Source organism: Malaclemys terrapin, chromosome 15 (genome assembly GCF_027887155.1).
Source record: "Malaclemys terrapin pileata isolate rMalTer1 chromosome 15, rMalTer1.hap1, whole genome shotgun sequence".
NCBI lineage: Eukaryota > Metazoa > Chordata > Testudines > Emydidae > Malaclemys > Malaclemys terrapin.
The window spans coordinates 621,732-645,012 of NC_071519.1; the positions used below are offsets into that span (position 1 = coordinate 621,732).

General features: G+C 61.2%; 2 protein-coding genes across 2 annotated transcripts; both read right to left on the reverse strand.

Annotated features, from left to right (window-relative positions):
• Positions 1-2,547: 2,547 nt before the first annotated feature.
• Positions 2,548-5,946, reverse strand: LOC128823317 (mucin-2-like; the record flags this gene model as incomplete). The annotated part of the gene is made up of 2 exons (XM_054005558.1): positions 2,548-4,320; positions 4,648-5,946. Coding segments are annotated over 2 exons (3,072 nt in total), but the record flags the coding sequence as incomplete, so codon positions are not given.
• Positions 5,947-7,908: 1,962 nt separating this feature from the next.
• Positions 7,909-16,861, reverse strand: LOC128823318 (mucin-2-like; the record flags this gene model as incomplete). The annotated part of the gene is made up of 5 exons (XM_054005559.1): positions 16,753-16,861; positions 15,709-15,920; positions 14,969-15,483; positions 12,247-14,872; positions 7,909-9,981 (listed from the first exon to the last, which is right to left on the reverse strand). Coding segments are annotated over exons 1-5 (5,535 nt in total), but the record flags the coding sequence as incomplete, so codon positions are not given.
• Positions 16,862-23,281: the final 6,420 nt, after the last annotated feature.

Below are 23,281 nucleotides of genomic sequence, written 5' to 3' on the forward strand. Positions count from 1 at the left end.
AAACCAGGCTGGCAGATGCACTCGATCCCATTGTACGTGCCGCCATTCTGGCAGGAAACTGAAAGGGACAAACATCCATAAACATCGTTAGTGAGAACCAGGATAGTCTCCCAATGGCTATCTCAGAGACACACACCTCCTCCCAGAGACGGGGGTCCCAGCCCGACTGCTCTAACCCACCAGACTCCATTCCCCTCCCCTCCCAGAGATGGAGAGAGAACCCAGGAGTCCTGGCTCCCAGCCCCCCCTGCTCTAACCCCTCAGCCCCCACTCCCCTTCCAGAGCCGGAGAGAGAACCCAGGAGTCCTGGCTCCCAGCCCCCCTGCTCTAACCACCAGCCCCCATTCCCCTCCCAGAGCTGGGGAGAGAACCCAGGAGTCCTGGCTCCCAGTCCCCCCCTGCTCTAACCCACCAACGACCACTCCCCTCCCCGGGGAGAGAACCCAGGAGTCCTGGCTCCCAGGGCCCCCTCTAACTAGTAGGCCTCACTCTCCTTGCTCAGGGTCAGACTCCTTAGGCTTCTATACACAAAAGATATTTGACCCCGTGTAAGGTATTTGGGTCTTGTTTGGGTGAAGCGCATCTACATTAGGAATCTGCACCAAGTCCACTACACTAATCTGCTTACACCAGTGAAATTTCTATAGCATTTACAGGGTCTTAAACTCAGGGTTGGGATCTGATCTCAATTACAGCAGTGTAGCAGCTCTGAAATTGGAGAAATTCACTTCCAGTTTTACCCCGGTGTAAATGAAATTACTCAGCCCAGTGGGCCTCAAAAGGGACCTTCAGCATCTGGTCTGACCACCTGGATAAAAGAGGCCAGAGCATTTCACCTTGGATTAATGCACCTTCTACAACGGCATCCAAACTGAACTGAACAGCGTCAACAGACCGGGACTCCACCACTGCTCTTGGGAGATTGGTTCAATGCCTCATTAACCTAATTGTTAAACATTTGTGCCAAATATCCAGGTTGAATTTGTGTGACTTGAACTGTAGGCAGCTAAAGAGCTGGTCGAAAAATTTCTGTAAAAATTAAACTTTTCGGCCAGAAAATATCTCTTTTCATAGAATTTTTTTACCAGCCCTATTCAATGTTCATTGATGAGGAGATACAATGGGGTGAAACAAGCTAGCGGTTAAACTGGTTGCAGACTGGTAAAGGGTGACTGCATATTTACAAGAGTTAGAAATGGTGCTGGGGACTTCGATGGTTGTACAGTGACTACAAAATATAAAACAAGCTGACATCAGCAATAGCCCAATCCAGAAGCAGTGTGAACACTCACCTGGGGTAGTGCTGCCCCAGTTTGGGGTACTCCAGTCCTGAGTAGGAACAACGCACGGAGTTGGGATGACACAGGTAGACGTGACAGGACATGCGCTGCTTGGGGTAGTGGACAGCCATGTGGACGGTGGGGTCACTATGCAGATAGGGGGTGTCGGGCTACTGGTAGGGGAGAAGGTGGTGGTTGTGCCGGTGGGGGTGGGGGTGGAGGTGGGGGAGGTAGTCACTGTGCTGGTGGGGGTGGAGGTTGGGGAGGTGGTCACTGTGCTGGTGGGGGTGGAGGTGGGGGAGGTGGTGGCTGTGCTGGTGGGGGTGGAGGTGGAGGAGGTGGTGGCTGTGGCGGTGGGGGTGGAGGTGGAGGAGGTGGTCACTGTGGTTGTGGGGGTGAAGGTGGAGGAGGTGGTGGCTGTGCTGGTGGGGGTGGAGGTGGGGGAGGTGGTCACTGTGCTGGTGGGGGTGAAGGTGGAGGAGGTGGTGGCTGTGCTGGTGGGGGTGGAGGTGGGGGAGGTGGTCACTGTGCTGGTGGGGGTGGAGGTGGAGGAGGTGGTGGCCGTGGTGGTGGGGGTGGAGGTGGAGGAGGTGGTGGCTGTGCTGGAGGGGGTGGAGGTGGAGGAGGTGGTCACTGTGCTGGTGGGGGTGGAGGTGGGGGAGGTGGTGGCTGTGCTGGAGGGGGTGGAGGTGGAGGAGGTGGTCACTGTGCTGGTGGGGGTGGAGGTGGGGGAGGTGGTCACTGTGGTTGTGGGGGTGAAGGTGGAGGAGGTGGTGGCTGTGCTGGTGGGGGTGGAGGTGGGGGAGGTGGTCACTGTGCTGGTGGGGGTGGAGGTTGGGGAGGTGGTGGCTGTGGTGGGGGGGGTGGAGGTGGAGGAGGTGGTCACTGTGCTGGTGGGGGTGGAGGTTGGGGAGGTGGTGGCTGTGGCGGTGGGGGTGGAGGTGGAGGAGGTGGTCACTGTGCTGGTGGGGGTGGAGGTGGAGGAGGTGGTCACTGTGCTGGTGGGGGTGGAGGTTGGGGAGGTGGTGGCTGTGGTGGTGGGGGTGGAGGTTGGGGAGGTGGTGGATGTGGTGGTGGGGGTGGAGGTGGAGGAGGTGGTGGCTGTGGTCGTGGGGGTGGAGGTGGAGGAGATGGTTGCTGTGAGGGTGGGGGTGGAGGTGGGGGAGGTGGTCACTGTGCTGGTGGGGGTGGAGGAGGTGGTGGCTGTAGTGGTAGGGGTGGAGGTGGGGGAGGTGGTGGCTGTGGGGGTGGGGGTGGAGGTGGGGGAGGTGGTGGCTGTGGGGGTGGGGGTGGAGGTGGAGGAGGTGGTGGCGGTGGTGGTGGGGGTGGAGGTTGAGGAGGTGGTGGCGGTGGTGGTGGGGGTGGAGGTGGAGGAGGTGGTGGCTGTGGGGGTGGGGGTGGAGGTCGGGGAGGTGGTGGCTGTGGCGAAGGGGGTGGAGGTGGGGGAGGTGGTCACTGTGCTGGAGGGGGTGGAGGTGGGGGAGGTGGGCACTGTGCTGGTGGGGGTGGAGGTGGAGGAGGTGGTGGCGGTGGTGGTGGGGGTGGAGGTGGAGGAGGTGGTGGCTGTGGGGGTGGAGGTCGGGGAGGTGGTGGCTGTGGGGGTGGGAGTGGAGGTGGAGGAGGTGGTGGCTGTGGGGGTGGGGGTGGAGGTCGGGGAGGTGGTCACTGTGCTGGTGGCGGTGGAGGAGGTGGTGGCTGTAGTGGTAGGGGTGGAGGTGGGGGAGGTGGTGGCTGTGGGGGTGGGGGTGGAGGTGGGGGAGGTGGTGGCTGTGGGGGTGGGGGTGGAGGTGGAGGAGGTGGTGGCTGTGGAGGTGGGGGTGGAGGTGGAGGAGGTGGTGGCGGTGGTGGTGGGGGTGGAGGTGGAGGAGGTGGTGGCTGTGGGGGTGGGGGTGGAGGTCGGGGAGGTGGTGGCTGTGGCGAAGGGGGTGGAGGTGGGGGAGGTGGTCACTGTGGTGGTGGGGGTGGAGGTGGAGGAGGTGGTGGTTGTGCTGGTGGGGGTGGAGGTGGAGGAGGTGGTGGCTGTGAGGTTGGGGGTGGAAGTGGGTGAGGTGGTCACTGTGCTGGAGGGGGTGGAGGTGGGGGAGGTGGTCACTGTGGTGGTGGGGGTGGAGGTGGAGGAGGTGGTGGTTGTGCTCGTGGGGGTGGAGGTGGAGGAGGTGGTGGCTGTGAGGTTGGGGGTGGAAGTGGGTGAGGTGGTCACTGTGCTGGAGGGGGTGGAGGTGGGGGAGGTGGTCACTGTGGTGGTGGGGGTGGAGGTGGAGGAGGTGGTGGTTGTGCTGGTGGGGGTGGAGGTGGAGGAGGTGGTGGCTGTGAGGTTGGGGGTGGAAGTGGGTGAGGTGGTCACTGTGCTGGAGGGGGTGGAGGTGGGGGAGGTGGTCACTGTGGTGGTGGGGGTGGAGGTGCAGGAGGTGGTGGTTGTGCTCGTGGGGGTGGAGGTGGAGGAGGTGGTGGCTGTGAGGTTGGGGGTGGAAGTGGGTGAGGTGGTCACTGTGCTGGAGGGGGTGGAGGTGGGGGAGGTGGTCACTGTGGTGGTGGGGGTGGAGGTGGAGGAGGTGGTGGTTGTGCTCGTGGGGGTGGAGGTGGAGGAGGTGGTGGCTGTGAGGTTGGGGGTGGAAGTGGGTGAGGTGGTCACTGTGCTGGAGGGGGTGGAGGTGGGGGAGGTGGTCACTGTGCTGGTGGGGGTGGAGGTGGAGGAGGTGGTCACTGTGGTGGTGGGGGTGGATGTGGAGGAGGTGGTGGCTGTGGTGGTGGGGGTGGAGGTGGAGGAGGTGGTGGCTGTGGGGGTGGGGGTGGAGGTGGAGGAGGTGGTGGCTGTGGAGGTGGGGGTGGAGGTGGAGGAGGTGGTGGCCGTGGTGGCCGTGGTGGTGGGGGTGGAGGTGGAGGAGGTGGTGGCTGTGGGGGTTGGAGTGGAGGTGGAGAAGGTGGTGGCTGTGGGGGTGGGGGTGGAGGTCGGGGAGGTGGTCACTGTGCTGGTGGGGGTGGAGGTGGGGGTGGAGGTGGGGGAGGTGGTCACTGTGGTGGTGGGGGTGGAGGTGGAGGAGGTGGTCACTCTGCTGGTGGGGGTGGAGGTGGAGGAGGTGGTGGCTGTGGTGGTGGGGGTGGAGCTGGAGGAGGTAGTCACTGTGGTGGTGGGGATGGAGGTGGAGGAGGTGGTCACTGTGGTGGTGGGGGTGGAGGTGGAGGAGGTCGTGCCCGTGGTGTGGGGGGTGTAGGTGGGGGAGGTGGTCACTGTGCTGGTCGGAGTGGAGGTGGAGGAGGTGGTGGCTATGGTGATGGTGGTGGAGGTGGAGGAGGTGGTCACTGTGCTGGTCGGGGTGGAGGTGGGGGACGTGGTGGCTGTGGTGGTGGGGGTGGAGGTGGGGGAGGTGGTCACTGTCGTGGTGGGGGTGGAGGTGGAGGAGGTGGTCACTGTGCTGGTCAGGGTGGAGGTGGAGGAGGTGGTGGCTGTGGGGGTCGGGGTGGAGGTGGAGGAGGTGGTGGCTGTGGGGGTCGGGGTGGACGTGGAGGACGTGGTCTCTGTGCTGGTGGGGGTGGAGGTGGAGGAGGTGGTCACTGTGCTTGTCGGGGTGGAGGTGGGGGAGGTGGTGGCTGTGGTGGTGGGGGTGGAGGTGGGTGAGGTGGTGACTGTGCTGGTCGGGGTGGAGGTGGGGGAGGTGGTGGCTGTCGGGGTGGGGGTGGAGGTGGAGGAGGTGGTCACTGTGCTGGTGGGGGTGGAGTTCGGGGAGGTGGTGGCTGTGGGGGTGGGGGTGGAGGTGGGGGAGGTGGTGGTTGTGGAGGTGGGGATGGAGGTGGAGGAGGTGGTCACTGTGGTGGTGGGGGTGGAGGTGGTGGCTGTGGGGGTCGGGGTGGAGGTCGAGGAGGTGGTGGCTGTGGTGGTGGGGGTGGAGGTGTGGGAGGTGGTGGCTGTGGTGGTGGGGGTGGAGGTGGAGGAGGTGGTGGCTGTGGGGGTCGGGGTGGAGGTGGAGGAGGTGGTGGCTGTGGGGGTGGGGGTGGAGGTGGGGGAGGTGGTCACTGTGTTGGTGGATGTGGAGGTGGGGGATGTGGTGGCTGTGGGGGTGGGGCTGGAGGTGGAGGACGTGGTCACTGTGCTGGTCGGGGTGGAGGTGGGGGACGTGGTGGCTGTGGTGGTGGGGGTGGAGGTGGGAGAGGTGGTCACTGTGCTGGTGGGCGTGGAGGTTGGGGAGGTGGTCACTGTGCTGGTGGGGGTGGAGGTGGAGGAGGTGGTGGCCGTGATGGTGGAGGTGGAGGAGGTGGTGGCTGTGGTGGTGAGGGTGGAGGTGGAGGAGGTGGTGGCTGTCTGGGTGGGGGTGGAGGTGGAGGAGGTCATGCCTGTGGTGGTGCGCGTGGAGGTGGGGGAGGTGGTCACTGTGCTGGTGGGGGTGGAGGTGGAGGAGGTGGTGGCTGTGGAGGTGGGGGTGGAGGTGGGGGAGGTGGTCACTGTGGTGGTGGGGGTGGAGGTGGGGGAGGTGGTGGCTGTGCTGGTGGGGGTGGAGGTGGGGGAGGTGGTGGCTGTGGAGGTGGGGGTGGAGGTGGAGGAGGTGGTGGCCGTGGTGGCCGTGGTGGTGGGGGTGGAGGTGGAGGAGGTGGTGGCTGTGGGGGTTGGAGTGGAGGTGGAGAAGGTGGTGGCTGTGGGGGTGGGGGTGGAGGTCGGGGAGGTGGTCACTGTGCTGGTGGGGGTGGAGGTGGGGGTGGAGGTGGGGGAGGTGGTCACTGTGGTGGTGGGGGTGGAGGTGGAGGAGGTGGTCACTCTGCTGGTGGGGGTGGAGGTGGAGGAGGTGGTGGCTGTGGTGGTGGGGGTGGAGCTGGAGGAGGTAGTCACTGTGGTGGTGGGGATGGAGGTGGAGGAGGTGGTCACTGTGGTGGTGGGGGTGGAGGTGGAGGAGGTCGTGCCCGTGGTGTGGGGGGTGTAGGTGGGGGAGGTGGTCACTGTGCTGGTCGGAGTGGAGGTGGAGGAGGTGGTGGCTATGGTGATGGTGGTGGAGGTGGAGGAGGTGGTCACTGTGCTGGTCGGGGTGGAGGTGGGGGACGTGGTGGCTGTGGTGGTGGGGGTGGAGGTGGGGGAGGTGGTCACTGTCGTGGTGGGGGTGGAGGTGGAGGAGGTGGTCACTGTGCTGGTCAGGGTGGAGGTGGAGGAGGTGGTGGCTGTGGGGGTCGGGGTGGAGGTGGAGGAGGTGGTGGCTGTGGGGGTCGGGGTGGACGTGGAGGACGTGGTCTCTGTGCTGGTGGGGGTGGAGGTGGAGGAGGTGGTCACTGTGCTTGTCGGGGTGGAGGTGGGGGAGGTGGTGGCTGTGGTGGTGGGGGTGGAGGTGGGTGAGGTGGTGACTGTGCTGGTCGGGGTGGAGGTGGGGGAGGTGGTGGCTGTCGGGGTGGGGGTGGAGGTGGAGGAGGTGGTCACTGTGCTGGTGGGGGTGGAGTTCGGGGAGGTGGTGGCTGTGGGGGTGGGGGTGGAGGTGGGGGAGGTGGTGGTTGTGGAGGTGGGGATGGAGGTGGAGGAGGTGGTCACTGTGGTGGTGGGGGTGGAGGTGGTGGCTGTGGGGGTCGGGGTGGAGGTCGAGGAGGTGGTGGCTGTGGTGGTGGGGGTGGAGGTGTGGGAGGTGGTGGCTGTGGTGGTGGGGGTGGAGGTGGAGGAGGTGGTGGCTGTGGGGGTCGGGGTGGAGGTGGAGGAGGTGGTGGCTGTGGGGGTGGGGGTGGAGGTGGGGGAGGTGGTCACTGTGTTGGTGGATGTGGAGGTGGGGGATGTGGTGGCTGTGGGGGTGGGGCTGGAGGTGGAGGACGTGGTCACTGTGCTGGTCGGGGTGGAGGTGGGGGACGTGGTGGCTGTGGTGGTGGGGGTGGAGGTGGGAGAGGTGGTCACTGTGCTGGTGGGCGTGGAGGTTGGGGAGGTGGTCACTGTGCTGGTGGGGGTGGAGGTGGAGGAGGTGGTGGCCGTGATGGTGGAGGTGGAGGAGGTGGTGGCTGTGGTGGTGAGGGTGGAGGTGGAGGAGGTGGTGGCTGTCTGGGTGGGGGTGGAGGTGGAGGAGGTCATGCCTGTGGTGGTGCGCGTGGAGGTGGGGGAGGTGGTCACTGTGCTGGTGGGGGTGGAGGTGGAGGAGGTGGTGGCTGTGGAGGTGGGGGTGGAGGTGGGGGAGGTGGTCACTGTGGTGGTGGGGGTGGAGGTGGGGGAGGTGGTGGCTGTGCTGGTGGGGGTGGAGGTGGGGGAGGTGGTCATTGTGGTTGTGGGGGTGAAGGTGGAGGAGGTGGTGGCTGTGCTGGTGGGGGTGGAGGTGGGGGAGGTGGTCACTGTGGTGGTGGGGGTGGAGGTGGAGGACGTGGTCACTGTGCTGGTGGGGGTGGTGGTGGAGGAGGTGGTCACTGTGCTGGTGGGGGTGGAGGTGGGGGAGGTGGTCACTGTGCTGGTGGGGGTGGAGGTGGAGGAGGTGGTGGCCGTGGTGGTGGGGGTGGAGGTAGAGGAGGTGGTGGCTGTCTGGGTGGGGGTGGAGGTGGAGGAGGTCATGCCTGTGGTGGTGGGGGTGGAGGTGGAGGAGGTGGTGGCTGTGGAGGTGGGGGTGGAGGTGGGGGAGGTGGTCACTGTGCTGGTGGGGGTGGAGGTGGGGGAGGTGGTGGCTGTGCTGGAGGGGGTGGAGGTGGAGGAGCTGGTCACTGTGCTGGTGGGGGTGGAGGTGGAGGAGGTGGTGGCTGTGGGGGTCTGGGTGGAGGTGGAGGTGGTCGTCGCTGTGCTGGTGGGGGTGGAGGTGGGGGAGGTGGTCACTATGGTGGTGGGGGTGGAGGTGGAGGAGGTGGTGGCTGTGGTGGTGGGGGTGGAGGTGGAGGAGGTGGTGGCTGTGCTGGTGGGGGTGGAGGTGGGGGAGGTGGTCACTGTGCTGGTGGGGGTGGAGGTGGGGGAGGTGGTGGCTGTGGAGGTGGGGGTGGAGGTGGAGGAGGTGGTCACTGTGCTGGTGGGGGTGGAGGTGGGGGAGGTGGTGGCTGTGCTGGTGCGGGTGGAGGTGGGGGAGGTGGAGGAGGTCGTCGCTGTGCTGGTGGGGGTGGAGGTGGAGGAGGTGGTGGCTGTGGTGGTGGGGGTGGAGGTGGAGGAGGTGGTGGCTGTGGGGGTCGGGGTGGAGGTGGAGGTGGTCGTCGCTGTGCTGGTGGGGGTGGAGGTGAAGGAGGTGGTCACTGTGCTGGTGGGGGTGGAGGTGGGGGAGGTGGTCACTGTGGCGGTGGGGGTGGAGGTGGGGGAGGTGGTCACTGTGGTGGGGGGGGTGAAGGTGGAGGAGGTGGTGGCTGTGGTGGTGGGGGTGGAGGTGAAGGAGGTGGTGGCTGTGCTGGTGCGGGTGGAGGTGGGGGAGGTGGAGGAGGTGGTCGCTGTGCTGGTGGGGGTGGAGGTGGGGGAGGTGGTCACTGTGGTGGTGGGGGTGGAGGTGGAGGAGGTGGTGGCCGTGCTGGTGGGGGTGGAGGTGGAGGAGGTGGTGGCTGTGCTGGTGGGGGTGGAGGTGGGGGAGGTGGTCACTGTGCTGGTGGGGGTGGAGGTGGGGGAGGTGGTGGCTCTGCTGGAGGGGGTGGAGGTGGAGGTGGTCGTCGCTGTGCTGGTGGGGGTGGAGGTGGGGGAGGTGGTCACTGTGGTGGTGGGGGTGGAGGTGGAGGAGGTGGTTGCTGTGGTGGTGGGGGTGGAGGTGGAGGAAGTGGTGGCTGTGCTGGTGGGGGTGAAGGTGAAGGAGGTGGTGGCTGTACTGGTGGGCGTGGAGGTGGGGGAGGTGGTCACTGTGCTGGTGGGGGTGGAGGTGGGGGAGGTGGTGGCTGTGGTGGTGGGGGTGGAGGTGGAGGAAGTGGTGGCCGTGGTGGTGGGGGTGGAGGTGGAGGAGGTGGTCGCTGTGCTGGTGGGGGTGGTGGTGGCTGTGGTGGTGGGGCTGGAGGAGGTGGTAGCTGTGGTGCTGGGGGTGGAGGTGGAGGAGGTGGTGGCTGTGGTGTTGGGGGTGGAGCTGGTGGTCACTGTGCTGGAGGGGGTGGAGGTTCGGGAGGTGGTCACTGTGCTGGAGGTGGTGGAGGTGGGGGAGGTGGTCACTGTGCTGGTTGGGGTGGAGGTGGAGGAGGTGGTGGCTGTGGGGGTGGGGGTGGAGGTGGGGGAGGTGGTCACTGTGGTGGTGGGGGTGGAGGTGGAGGAGGTGGTTGCTGTGGTGGTGGGGGTGGAGGTGGAGGAAGTGGTGGCTGTGCTGGTGGGGGTGAAGGTGAAGGAGGTGGTGGCTGTACTGGTGGGCGTGGAGGTGGGGGAGGTGGTCACTGTGCTGGTGGGGGTGGAGGTGGGGGAGGTGGTGGCTGTGGTGGTGGGGGTGGAGGTGGAGGAAGTGGTGGCCGTGGTGGTGGGGGTGGAGGTGGAGGAGGTGGTCGCTGTGCTGGTGGGGGTGGTGGTGGCTGTGGTGGTGGGGCTGGAGGAGGTGGTAGCTGTGGTGCTGGGGGTGGAGGTGGAGGAGGTGGTGGCTGTGGTGTTGGGGGTGGAGCTGGTGGTCACTGTGCTGGAGGGGGTGGAGGTTCGGGAGGTGGTCACTGTGCTGGAGGTGGTGGAGGTGGGGGAGGTGGTCACTGTGCTGGTTGGGGTGGAGGTGGAGGAGGTGGTCATTGTGGTGGTGGGGGTGGAGGTGGGGGAGGTGGTGGCTGTGCTGGTGGGGGTGGAGGTGGGGGAGGTGGTCATTGTGGTTGTGGGGGTGAAGGTGGAGGAGGTGGTGGCTGTGCTGGTGGGGGTGGAGGTGGAGGAGGTGGTGGCTGTCTGGGTGGGGGTGGAGGTGGAGGAGGTCATGCCTGTGGTGGTGGGGGTGGAGGTGGAGGAGGTGGTGGCTGTGGAGGTGGGGGTGGAGGTGGGGGAGGTGGTCACTGTGCTGGTGGGGGTGGAGGTGGGGGAGGTGGTGGCTGTGCTGGAGGGGGTGGAGGTGGAGGAGGTGGTCACTGTGCTGGTGGGGGTGGAGGTGGAGGAGGTGGTGGCTGTGGGGGTCTGGGTGGAGGTGGAGGTGGTCATCGCTGTGCTGGTGGGGGTGGAGGTGGGGGAGGTGGTCACTATGGTGGTGGGGGTGGAGGTGGAGGAGGTGGTGGCTGTGGTGGTGGGGGTGGAGGTGGAGGAGGTGGTGGCTGTGGAGGTGGGGGTGGAGGTGGAGGAGGTGGTCACTGTGCTGGTGGGGGTGGAGGTGGGGGAGGTGGTGGCTGTGCTGGTGCGGGTGGAGGTGGGGGAGGTGGAGGAGGTCGTCGCTGTGCTGGTGGGGGTGGAGGTGGGGGAGGTGGTCACTGTGCTGGTGGGGGTGGAGGTGGAGGAGGTGGTGGCTGTGGTGGTGGGGGTGGAGGTGGAGGAGGTGGTGGCTGTGGGGGTCGGGGTGGAGGTGGAGGTGGTCGTCGCTGTGCTGGTGGGGGTGGAGGTGGTCACTGTGGTTGTGGGGGTGAAGGTGGAGGAGGTGGTGGCTGTGCTGGTGGGGGTGGAGGTGAAGGAGGTGGTGGCTGTGCTGGTGGGGGTGGAGGTGGGGGAGGTGGTCACTGTGCTGGTGCGGGTGGAGGTGGAGGAGGTGGTCGCTGTGCTGGTGGGGGTGGTGGTGGCTGTGGTGGTGGGGCTGGAGGAGGTGGTAGCTGTGGTGCTGGGGGTGGAGGTGGAGGAGGTGGTGGCTGTGGTGGTGGGGGTGGAGCTGGTGGTCACTGTGCTGGTGGGGGTGGAGGTTCGGGAGGTGGTCACTGTGCTGGAGGTGGTGGAGGTGGGGGAGGTGGTCACTGTGCTGGTTGGGGTGGAGGTGGAGGAGGTGGTGGCTGTGGGGGTGGAGGTCGAGGTGTAGGAGCTGGTGGCTGTAGGGGTCGGGGTGGAGGTGGAGGAGGTGGTGGCTGTGGGGGTGGGGGTGGAGGTGGGGGAGGTGGTGGCTGTGGTGGTGGGGGTGGAGGTGGAGGACGTGGTCACTGTGCTGGTGGGGGTGGTGGTGGAGGAGGTGGTCACTGTGCTGGTGGGGGTGGAGGTGGGGGAGGTGGTCACTGTGCTGGTGGGGGTGGAGGTGGAGGAGGTGGTGGCCGTGGTGGTGGGGGTGGAGGTAGAGGAGGTGGTGGCTGTCTGGGTGGGGGTGGAGGTGGAGGAGGTCATGCCTGTGGTGGTGGGGGTGGAGGTGGAGGAGGTGGTGGCTGTGGAGGTGGGGGTGGAGGTGGGGGAGGTGGTCACTGTGCTGGTGGGGGTGGAGGTGGGGGAGGTGGTGGCTGTGCTGGAGGGGGTGGAGGTGGAGGAGCTGGTCACTGTGCTGGTGGGGGTGGAGGTGGAGGAGGTGGTGGCTGTGGGGGTCTGGGTGGAGGTGGAGGTGGTCGTCGCTGTGCTGGTGGGGGTGGAGGTGGGGGAGGTGGTCACTATGGTGGTGGGGGTGGAGGTGGAGGAGGTGGTGGCTGTGGTGGTGGGGGTGGAGGTGGAGGAGGTGGTGGCTGTGCTGGTGGGGGTGGAGGTGGGGGAGGTGGTCACTGTGCTGGTGGGGGTGGAGGTGGGGGAGGTGGTGGCTGTGGAGGTGGGGGTGGAGGTGGAGGAGGTGGTCACTGTGCTGGTGGGGGTGGAGGTGGGGGAGGTGGTGGCTGTGCTGGTGCGGGTGGAGGTGGGGGAGGTGGAGGAGGTCGTCGCTGTGCTGGTGGGGGTGGAGGTGGAGGAGGTGGTGGCTGTGGTGGTGGGGGTGGAGGTGGAGGAGGTGGTGGCTGTGGGGGTCGGGGTGGAGGTGGAGGTGGTCGTCGCTGTGCTGGTGGGGGTGGAGGTGAAGGAGGTGGTCACTGTGCTGGTGGGGGTGGAGGTGGGGGAGGTGGTCACTGTGGCGGTGGGGGTGGAGGTGGGGGAGGTGGTCACTGTGGTGGGGGGGGTGAAGGTGGAGGAGGTGGTGGCTGTGGTGGTGGGGGTGGAGGTGAAGGAGGTGGTGGCTGTGCTGGTGCGGGTGGAGGTGGGGGAGGTGGAGGAGGTGGTCGCTGTGCTGGTGGGGGTGGAGGTGGGGGAGGTGGTCACTGTGGTGGTGGGGGTGGAGGTGGAGGAGGTGGTGGCCGTGCTGGTGGGGGTGGAGGTGGAGGAGGTGGTGGCTGTGCTGGTGGGGGTGGAGGTGGGGGAGGTGGTCACTGTGCTGGTGGGGGTGGAGGTGGGGGAGGTGGTGGCTCTGCTGGAGGGGGTGGAGGTGGAGGTGGTCGTCGCTGTGCTGGTGGGGGTGGAGGTGGGGGAGGTGGTCACTGTGGTGGTGGGGGTGGAGGTGGAGGAGGTGGTTGCTGTGGTGGTGGGGGTGGAGGTGGAGGAAGTGGTGGCTGTGCTGGTGGGGGTGAAGGTGAAGGAGGTGGTGGCTGTACTGGTGGGCGTGGAGGTGGGGGAGGTGGTCACTGTGCTGGTGGGGGTGGAGGTGGGGGAGGTGGTGGCTGTGGTGGTGGGGGTGGAGGTGGAGGAAGTGGTGGCCGTGGTGGTGGGGGTGGAGGTGGAGGAGGTGGTCGCTGTGCTGGTGGGGGTGGTGGTGGCTGTGGTGGTGGGGCTGGAGGAGGTGGTAGCTGTGGTGCTGGGGGTGGAGGTGGAGGAGGTGGTGGCTGTGGTGTTGGGGGTGGAGCTGGTGGTCACTGTGCTGGAGGGGGTGGAGGTTCGGGAGGTGGTCACTGTGCTGGAGGTGGTGGAGGTGGGGGAGGTGGTCACTGTGCTGGTTGGGGTGGAGGTGGAGGAGGTGGTGGCTGTGGGGGTGGGGGTGGAGGTGGGGGAGGTGGTCACTGTGGTGGTGGGGGTGGAGGTGGAGGAGGTGGTTGCTGTGGTGGTGGGGGTGGAGGTGGAGGAAGTGGTGGCTGTGCTGGTGGGGGTGAAGGTGAAGGAGGTGGTGGCTGTACTGGTGGGCGTGGAGGTGGGGGAGGTGGTCACTGTGCTGGTGGGGGTGGAGGTGGGGGAGGTGGTGGCTGTGGTGGTGGGGGTGGAGGTGGAGGAAGTGGTGGCCGTGGTGGTGGGGGTGGAGGTGGAGGAGGTGGTCGCTGTGCTGGTGGGGGTGGTGGTGGCTGTGGTGGTGGGGCTGGAGGAGGTGGTAGCTGTGGTGCTGGGGGTGGAGGTGGAGGAGGTGGTGGCTGTGGTGTTGGGGGTGGAGCTGGTGGTCACTGTGCTGGAGGGGGTGGAGGTTCGGGAGGTGGTCACTGTGCTGGAGGTGGTGGAGGTGGGGGAGGTGGTCACTGTGCTGGTTGGGGTGGAGGTGGAGGAGGTGGTCATTGTGGTGGTGGGGGTGGAGGTGGGGGAGGTGGTGGCTGTGCTGGTGGGGGTGGAGGTGGGGGAGGTGGTCATTGTGGTTGTGGGGGTGAAGGTGGAGGAGGTGGTGGCTGTGCTGGTGGGGGTGGAGGTGGAGGAGGTGGTGGCTGTCTGGGTGGGGGTGGAGGTGGAGGAGGTCATGCCTGTGGTGGTGGGGGTGGAGGTGGAGGAGGTGGTGGCTGTGGAGGTGGGGGTGGAGGTGGGGGAGGTGGTCACTGTGCTGGTGGGGGTGGAGGTGGGGGAGGTGGTGGCTGTGCTGGAGGGGGTGGAGGTGGAGGAGGTGGTCACTGTGCTGGTGGGGGTGGAGGTGGAGGAGGTGGTGGCTGTGGGGGTCTGGGTGGAGGTGGAGGTGGTCATCGCTGTGCTGGTGGGGGTGGAGGTGGGGGAGGTGGTCACTATGGTGGTGGGGGTGGAGGTGGAGGAGGTGGTGGCTGTGGTGGTGGGGGTGGAGGTGGAGGAGGTGGTGGCTGTGGAGGTGGGGGTGGAGGTGGAGGAGGTGGTCACTGTGCTGGTGGGGGTGGAGGTGGGGGAGGTGGTGGCTGTGCTGGTGCGGGTGGAGGTGGGGGAGGTGGAGGAGGTCGTCGCTGTGCTGGTGGGGGTGGAGGTGGGGGAGGTGGTCACTGTGCTGGTGGGGGTGGAGGTGGAGGAGGTGGTGGCTGTGGTGGTGGGGGTGGAGGTGGAGGAGGTGGTGGCTGTGGGGGTCGGGGTGGAGGTGGAGGTGGTCGTCGCTGTGCTGGTGGGGGTGGAGGTGGTCACTGTGGTTGTGGGGGTGAAGGTGGAGGAGGTGGTGGCTGTGCTGGTGGGGGTGGAGGTGAAGGAGGTGGTGGCTGTGCTGGTGGGGGTGGAGGTGGGGGAGGTGGTCACTGTGCTGGTGCGGGTGGAGGTGGAGGAGGTGGTCGCTGTGCTGGTGGGGGTGGTGGTGGCTGTGGTGGTGGGGCTGGAGGAGGTGGTAGCTGTGGTGCTGGGGGTGGAGGTGGAGGAGGTGGTGGCTGTGGTGGTGGGGGTGGAGCTGGTGGTCACTGTGCTGGTGGGGGTGGAGGTTCGGGAGGTGGTCACTGTGCTGGAGGTGGTGGAGGTGGGGGAGGTGGTCACTGTGCTGGTTGGGGTGGAGGTGGAGGAGGTGGTGGCTGTGGGGGTGGAGGTCGAGGTGTAGGAGCTGGTGGCTGTAGGGGTCGGGGTGGAGGTGGAGGAGGTGGTGGCTGTGGGGGTGGGGGTGGAGGTGGGGGAGGTGGTGGCTGTGGGGGTGGGGGTGGAGGTCGGGGAGGTGGTCACTGTGGTGGTCGGGGTGGAGGTGGGGGAGGTGGTCACTGTGCTGGTCGGGGTGGAGGTGGAGGAGGTGGTCATTGTGCTGGTGGGGGTGGAGGTGGAGGAGGCGGTCGCTGTGCTGGTGGGGATGGAGGTCGGGGAGGTGGTGGCTGTGGGGCTGGGGTTGGAGGTGGAGGACGTGGTCACTGTGGTGGTGGGGGTGGAGGTGGAGGACGTGGTCACTGTGCTGGTGGGGGTGGTGGTGGAGGAGGTGGTCACTGTGCTGGTGGGGGTGGAGGTGGGGGAGGTGGTCACTGTGGTGGTGGGGGTGGAGGTGGAGGAGGTGGTGGCTGTGGTTGTGGGGGTGGAGGTGGAGGAGGTGGTGGCTGTGCTGGTGGGGGTGGAGGTGGAGGAGGTGGTCACTGTGGTGGTGGGGGTGGAGGTAGAGGAGGTGGTCGCTGTGCTGGTGGGGGTGGAGGTTGGGGAGGTGGTCGCTGTGGGGGTGGGGGTGGAGGTGGAGGTGGTCGTCGCTGTGCTGGTGGGGGTGGAGGTGGTCACTGTGGTTGTGGGGGTGAAGGTGGAGGAGGTGGTGGCTGTGCTGGTGGGGGTGGAGGTGGGGGAGGTGGTCACTGTGGTGGTGGGGGTGGAGGTGGAGGAGGTGGTGGCTGTCTGGGTGGGGGTGGAGGTGGAGGAGGTCGTGCCTGTGGTGGTGGGGGTGGAGGTGGGGGAGGTGGTCACTGTGCTGGTGGGGGTGGAGGTGGGGGAGGTGGTGGCTGTGCTGGATGGGGTGGAGGTGGAGGTGGTCGTCGCTGTGGTGGTGGAGGTGGAGGTGGGGGAGGTGGTGGCTGTGGGGGTGGGGGTGGAGGTGGGGGAGGTGGTCACTGTGCTGGTGGGGGTGGAGGTGGGGGATGTCCCGTTACAAATCTCACATCGTGGCCCACCGTACCCTGGGGGGCAGGTGCATTCCATGCCTACTGGCGTTCCTCCGTTTTGGCAGGCCTCGCAGCTGTCCCTGCAGTCGCAGCGCTCCCCGCCATACCCCGGGGGACAGAAACAGAGGCGACCAATGGCCGTTCCTCCGTTCTGGCAGGCCTTGGCTGGGTCGTAGCACTCGCAGTTGTAGCCCCACCAGCCGCGTGGGCAGATACACTCTGTGCCATTGGGAGTTCCCCCGTTCTGGCAGTTCACTGAAAGAAACAAGCCCCCACCCTGCTTTTTACAGTGTCTTGGACACAAATGATCCCCTTTCTGAGCTGGGTATTAGCCAAGAGTCCTGGCTCCCAGCCCCCCTGCTCTAACCCACCAAATCCCACTTCCGTGCCAGAGCCGGGGAAAGAACCCAGGAGTCCTGGCTCCCAGCCCCCCTGCTCTAACCCACCAAATCCCACTTCCGTGCCAGAGCCGGGGAAAGAACCCAGGAGTCCTGGCTCCCAGGCCCCCCTGCTCTAACCACTAACCCCCACTCCTCTACCAGAGCCGGGGAGGGAACCCAGGAGTCCTGGCTCCCAGCCCCCCCTGCTCTAACCCACCAGCCCCCACTCCCCTCCCAGAGCCGGGGAAAGAACTGAGGCATCCTGGCTCCGATCTGCTCTTTCCCCTCTGATCACTAGACCCAATTCCCCTCCCAGAACCGGGGAGAGAACACATTCGTCTCCATGCACTAAGGAGCAGATCGCATTTTCATGTTCTCTTGTGTTCTTTTGTAACATGGCACAGACAGCCCCAGCTGCACAGTCCCTCAGCAGTTACACCAGTTCCAGGTCTGCAGAGTTCTTTATTCACCAAACTCAGGTGCCTGGAAGCCTCATGTAATAGTGGAGAAGTGCCACCATGATAGGCGGAGTTAGGTCAGTTAGATAAAAAATTATTGGCCAAATCTCAGCTGGGGTCCATTGGCCATTGCTCCGTGGGAGTCAATGGGGCTGGATGCCCAGTTGGTGTAACTGGGCTGTTTCACCAGCTGAACTGATCGAAAGCAGCTGCGTAACCAGGTGACAATGTCCGGTTCTTTCCACTCACCTGCCACACCCAGAATGCCGGTGGCATTGTCTGTGCTGGCTCCTTTGGCGTTACCCACACTGTCCGCTCCCTTTGCCAGCTGCCCGGAGCTCATAGCCAGGAACCTCATGTCGACAGGGAGGCCGTGTCTATCACCTGTTCCTTCATCTGCAGGAATCCCGGCCTCCCAGCCCTGGCCTGTCATTTCTCCTCTTGTGTCTTTGGTTTCTGCCCTCCATCTGCCTCTGAGCACTGCAGAGAGAAAGTGGCACAGGTCAAGTAGCAGACTGGTGCTGATCCCAGGCCGTGACCCTAGTATCTAATGTCCAGCTGGGGGTGGCCTCCCGAGAAGCGCAGTGGGTAGGAATTGCTTCTGTTTCCGGCTTGGCGGATGGGAAACGTAATGACCATCTACCAATGTGATATATGCCATCATGTGCCAGCAATGCCCCTCTGCCATGTACATTGGCCAAACTGGACTGTCTCTACGCAAAAGAATTAATGGACACAAATCTGACATCAGGAATCATAATACTCAAAAACCAGTGGGAGAACATTTTAACCTGTCTGGTCATTCAGTGACAGACCTGCGGGTGGCTATATTACAACAGAAAAACTTCAAAAACAGACTCCAACGAGAGACTGCTGAGCTAGAATTGATATGCAAACTTGACACAATCAACAAAGGATTGAATAAGGACTGGGAATGGCTGAGCCATTACAAACACTGAATCTATCTCTCCTTGTAAGTATTCTCACACTTCTTATCAAACTGTCTGTACTGGGCTAGCTTGATTATCACTTCAAAAGTTTTTTTCTCCTACTTAATTGGCCTCTCAGAGTTGGTAAGACAACTCCCACCTGTTTATGCTCTCTGTATGTGTGTATATATATCTCCTCAATATATGTTCCATTCTATATGCATCCGAAGAAGTGGGCTGTAGTCCACGAAAGCTTATGCTCTAATAAATTTGTTAGTCTCTAAGATGCCACAAGTACTCCTGTTCTTTTTTATTAATGACCATCTTTATTAGCCCAAGAGAAAAAAACCTCCATGGAAGACTGGAAATAATGTTGAGAGGCAATCGCAGCAATTTAAGGGTCTAAGCACATCACAGAGATCTTGTAATGATTCCAACACCAAGGCTTATACACTGAGGAAATTCCAGGTCAAGGATCTACTTGCAAGAAAGCCAACCATGCTACGGCTGGAAAAGCACCCAAAGAGAGAGAGGATGATAAAGGCATTTGAGTGTTTTTGCTCCTTCCATAAATGGCCTTAATGAACCCATTACTGGATACCGCGTCCATTAATTTTTAGGGGTCCTGGGGCTTGGGGTGTGTTCACCTGCCGAAGAGACGGAGAATGCGAGGTGGGCGAGGAGCAGAGAGACCGAAAGTATCTTCATCCTTTGGGAGAAGAGTCTGGGGCATACTCCATAGAGATGGTAATGGAAGGAGGCCGTGCGCACCTTGCGAAGGCCAGCAGCGCACTGAACAGGGCGGCCGGAACCAGGAACCTTGGCTCCCGGGGGCGTGCGGGGGGCACTTGGATTCCTCAGGCTGGGCAGAGGAATATAGGGAATTGTTCTCGTGAATTTCAAAGGTCAATTAGGCTAATAAATTGGCAGCTGGGAAATTCATATCAGTGCCAGAAGCGGGGGAGGGTGGCATGAGACTATCAGTGCCACACCTGAAGTGGGAAGAGACACATGGGATCAGTCGAGAGCCCGTCCCTTGTGCCGTAGATGCCGAAGATCTCAAAGGATGGAAATGTGGAGAGCCTTTCTGGCTCTCAGGGGAGCTCGGCTCCAAAAGGTGCCACATGAAGCCGGGGGGTCACCATCACGGGAGAGTTCTCAGAGCAGGTTGGACAAACACCTGCCAGGGATGGTCTAGGGTTACTTGGCTCTGCCTCATTGTGGGGAGCTGGACTGGATCCCCTCTCAAGGTCCCAACCAGCCTCACTTCTCTACGATTAGACAGACAGACAGAGAGACAGATAGCCATTTGGATAGATGGCTAAGGGCTGTGGGGATAGAAAACTACCTAGATAGCTAGGGTGTATGGGGATAGATAGATAGATAGATAGATAGATAGATAGAGGGGGTGGATGGGATAGATAGATAGATAGATAGATAGATAGATAGATAGATAGATGGGGTGGACGGGGATAGATAGATAGATAGATAGATAGATAGATAGATAGATAGAGGGGGTGGATGGGGATAGATAGATAGATAGATAGATAGATAGATGAGGTGATGGGGATAGATAGATAGATAGATAGATAGATAGATAGATAGATAGATGTAGAAGAGAGGGGTGCATATAGGAAATCTCTTGTCTGTCCATCTGTCCATTCATCCTCATGAACCCCATTGTCTTTATCTAGCCCTCCACAAACACCCCTCTATCTCTCTATGATGAGTGTGGACATTTTCAGAAAGATTTTAGGAGTGCTATGTGTGCCTCAGTTTACCCTGCTCACCTTGTGCTGTGATGCACTGAGTGTAAATGGGAGCTAAGCATTCAGGGGGTGGCACGTACAGGACCAGATATATTCACATAAGTGAACGGCCTGCAGGTATCTGAATGGAAGGCCCGGCCTTGACCACGAAGGAGCCATTGGCCTGGCCATTCACCCCTAGCTGCCATGAGCCAAGAGCGGTGACTGTGGAAAACACCCCGCGGGGCAGCCGAGGGGAAAGGTGGGACTGAACGAGGCAGCTGGAGGCTGGTTCTGAGGTTGCTGTGGTGACCAGATGTGAACACACGGAGGGAGGTTGAAGCATGGCTGGAGCGCATCGAGCTGGATGGAAGTGCCTGGGATCTGGTGGCCATGGCTGCATGAGCTATGCCCAGCTGCTCACCCCGCCCAGCCTTGGCCAGTTCGGGCTACGGTTCCAGCTAGCTCGCTTTGCACCGTGCTCTCTCCTCGCTGCCTCGCCCAGAGCACACAGAGAACAACGCAACTTCACCCCAGAGCCCTTTCTGTTTCGCGTCTGAGCTGGTGAAATCAGCTGGTGCCAGCCGCAGGCAGGGAGACGAGGTCATTCTCCACCATCTCTGCCAGGTGGGGGCATCGTTAGCTCTCTTGCACGGGAAGAACCACACCCCGGTCCAAATCTGCCCCCACCAAAAGACCTAATTCCTATTGGCACCCAGGGCAGCTGAGGGACAGAGTGAGGCTGGCAGATGCAGAGCTGAGAGGGGAGGGCAGGTGGGGGTACTCAGGGTATACAATGGGAGATTGCAGCTCTCACAAGGTTCACGGTGTTGTAACCTGGACAGGCACCGAGATTTACCTCAATTGCAATGAAATAATGGGGAAACCAACTCAGGAGGCTGGAACGTCAGAGCTTGGCACTGTGAAATACCAGGAAAGCTCCCAGACAGTAATTGGAAACCAAGAAACTTTTACTCCATCATCTGAACACGAAAGATTTGAGCGGCCCGGGAACAGAACAGCGCAGCGCCTAGAGGGTAAAATCTTGTACAAAGTTTGTGCTGCAAAAACGGAGCTACTTGACCGAGAAATTGGCTAGCGGACGTTCCGTTTGAACGAGCAGGAAAAGAAGTTAGCAAGAGCCGCTGGCCGGAAGTTGAAGCAAGACAGAAAAAAAAAAGTCACACTGGAAACAAGACAAAAAGCAACACAGGGTCCTGTGGCACCTTTAAGACTAACAGAAGTATTGGGAGCATAAGCTTTCGTGGGTAAGAACCTCACTTCTTCAGATGCAAGCCCACGAAAGCTTATGCTCCCAATACTTCTGTTAGTCTTAAAGATGCCACAGGACCCTCTGTTGCTTTTTACAGATTCAGACTAACACGGCTACCCCTCTGATACTGGAAACAAGATGTACATTTTTATCATGGAGGCTAATTAACCCTTAGGACAATATCCCAAGGGGCCTGGCAGATTCTCCATTGCTGACAATCTTGAAATGGAGCTGTGGTGGTTTTGACACCGACCTGCTGAAGTGGAGTTAATTCAGCCCAGGGTCTCTGGCTTTATACTCTTGATGTCAGGGGGAGGCCAGTAGATGCACTTCTAGATTTTCAAGTTATAGAAGACACATCGGCTGAATCTGTGACAACCCACATCTTAGAAGAGTTAAATGCTTGTCAGTTGGACCCTAAACAGATGGCTGCTTGTGCATTTGATGGAGCTGCAAACTTCTCTGGAAGACATGGTAGAGGACAAGCTTTGCTCAGAGAAAAGTATAACCCTGATCTCTCCTACTCCAACTAGCGCTAGTATGAGCTGCAGACTCTTCCAAAGACATTTAAAAAGCTATAAATTTAATGTCTTCTGTGACGGGTTGGATCACAGAAACCCCCTTGGGAACTGACAACTGATGCCCAGTGTTCAGCCTTTCTGGGCAATTTCCAACCTGTGTAGTTCTAGCTTCTTCTGATCTTCACTCTTACTTATTTTGCTTCCTTTTCTATCCCTACTTCCCTGACCCGAAATCAGCAAACAGAAAATAACAAACCAGTAACCACTTTGTCTGTTCTCCAGCCAGCACACTTAAATCTCACTTCAAATCACTACCAGAGTCTCAAAGCAATCAGCTGTGCACAGATCCTGCCGACTACGCCACTGTGACGGGTTGGATCACAGAAACCCCCCATGGGAGCTGCCACCAGATGTGCCAAGACTACCCCTGCTCCTGTTTTCTCTGCCAGCTCAGGACTCCAGCCCCCTGTCTTGCTGAGCCAGACACTCCCGTCTGCTCCAACACAGACCCAAGGTCTGAACCACGTGCCCCAAAGCTGCAGACTTTCCTGAAAGCAGCTTAAGAAATGTTCCTGTTTCCAGCCCTCAGATGCCCAACTCCCAATGGGGTCCAAACCCCAAATAAATCCATTTTACTCTGTGTGATGAACTGGGACTGTTCTTACTGTGGTCTGTGAATGCTGACAGGGGAGTGTGGCTAGGATAGTCTGCATTGGGGGATGGGAGACTGACCGATGGAGAATACCTGAGCATGTAACATGAGAACCCAGGAATGGGTTAGAGGCCAGGTGATACTTTGGCCCCGGAAACTGAACAAAGGCTGTGGGAGGGGTCGCTGAAGGAGAGTTTCAGGGCTGGCTGGTGATGTGGCTGGGAGGCAGAGAGGGCTCTGACCTCCCAAGGGGGCTGGGGCGCCCTGAGACCCCAAGCTGGACCTAACTGAGGGGGGCCCTGTTGTCTGTGCCTGCAAGACCTGTCTTGGACTGTGTTCCCGTCGTCCAAATAAACCTTCTGCTTTACTGGCTGGCTGAGAGTCATGGTGAATCGCAGGAAGCTGGGGGTGCAGGGCCCTGAGTCCCCCAATACTCCATGACACTCTGTATAAAGCTTATACAGGGTAAACTCATAAATTGTTCACCCCCTGTAACACTGATAGAGAGAGTTGCACAGCTGCCCCCCGCCCCAGGTATTAAAGCATACTCTGGGTTAATTAATAAGTAAAAAGTGATTTTATTAAATACAGAAAGTAGGATTTAAGTGGTTCCAAGTAGTAACAGACAGAACAAAGTGAATTACCAAGCAAAATAAAATAAAACATGCAAGTCAAAACCTAGTACAGTAATAAAACTGAATACAGATAAAATCTCACCCTCAGAGATGTTCCAATAAGTTTCTTTCACAGACTGGACGCTTTCCTAGTCTGGGCCCAATCCTTTCCCCTGGTACAGCTCTTGTTCCAGGTCAGGTGGTAGCTAAGGGATTTCTCATGATGGCCGCCCCCTTTGTTCTCTTCCACCCACTTATATCTCTTTTGCATAAGGCAGGAATCCTTTGTCCCTCTGGGTCGTCCCCCCCTTCTGAATGGAAAAGCACCAGGTTCAAGATAGATTCCAGTTCAGGTGACATGGTCACATGTCACTGTAAGAATTCCTTACCCACTTGCCAGCACACACGTATACAGGAAGACTTACAGGTAAAACAGAGCCATCTGCAGTCAATTGTCCTGGTTAATGGGAGCCATTAAAATTCCAAACCACCATTAATGGCCCACACTTTGCATAACTACAATAGGACCTCAGAGTTATATATCATATTTCTAGTTTCAGATACAAGAATGATACATTTATACAAATAGGATGACCACACTCAGTAGATTATAAGCTTTGTAATGATACCTTACAAGAGACCTTTTGCACGAAGCATATGTTAGTTATATTATATTCACACTCATCAGCATACTTCCATAAAATCATATAGAGTGCAACGTCACATCTTGATTATATTCTTTTTTCAGCAAGAGTCCAAAAAGACTGAATATCTTGGAAAATATAGAAGATACACTGGGACTGAAGTTCAAATTGGTCCAACCTGGGAAAACCTTCTGGCTTTCTCATGAGTGATCCTTTGCTGTTGTCTTAAAATTACTCCAGCCGTTATTCCTGGCTCTGGAAAGTATCTACCAAGATGGGATGGATCTAAGTAGTGAGGCTGGTGGATTACTTTTGCTACTAGGTTCAGAGAAGACTATTGCCATTCTCTCTCTTGTAAGTTTACTGTTGAAACCACTTGGGTCATTAAACATTGCCA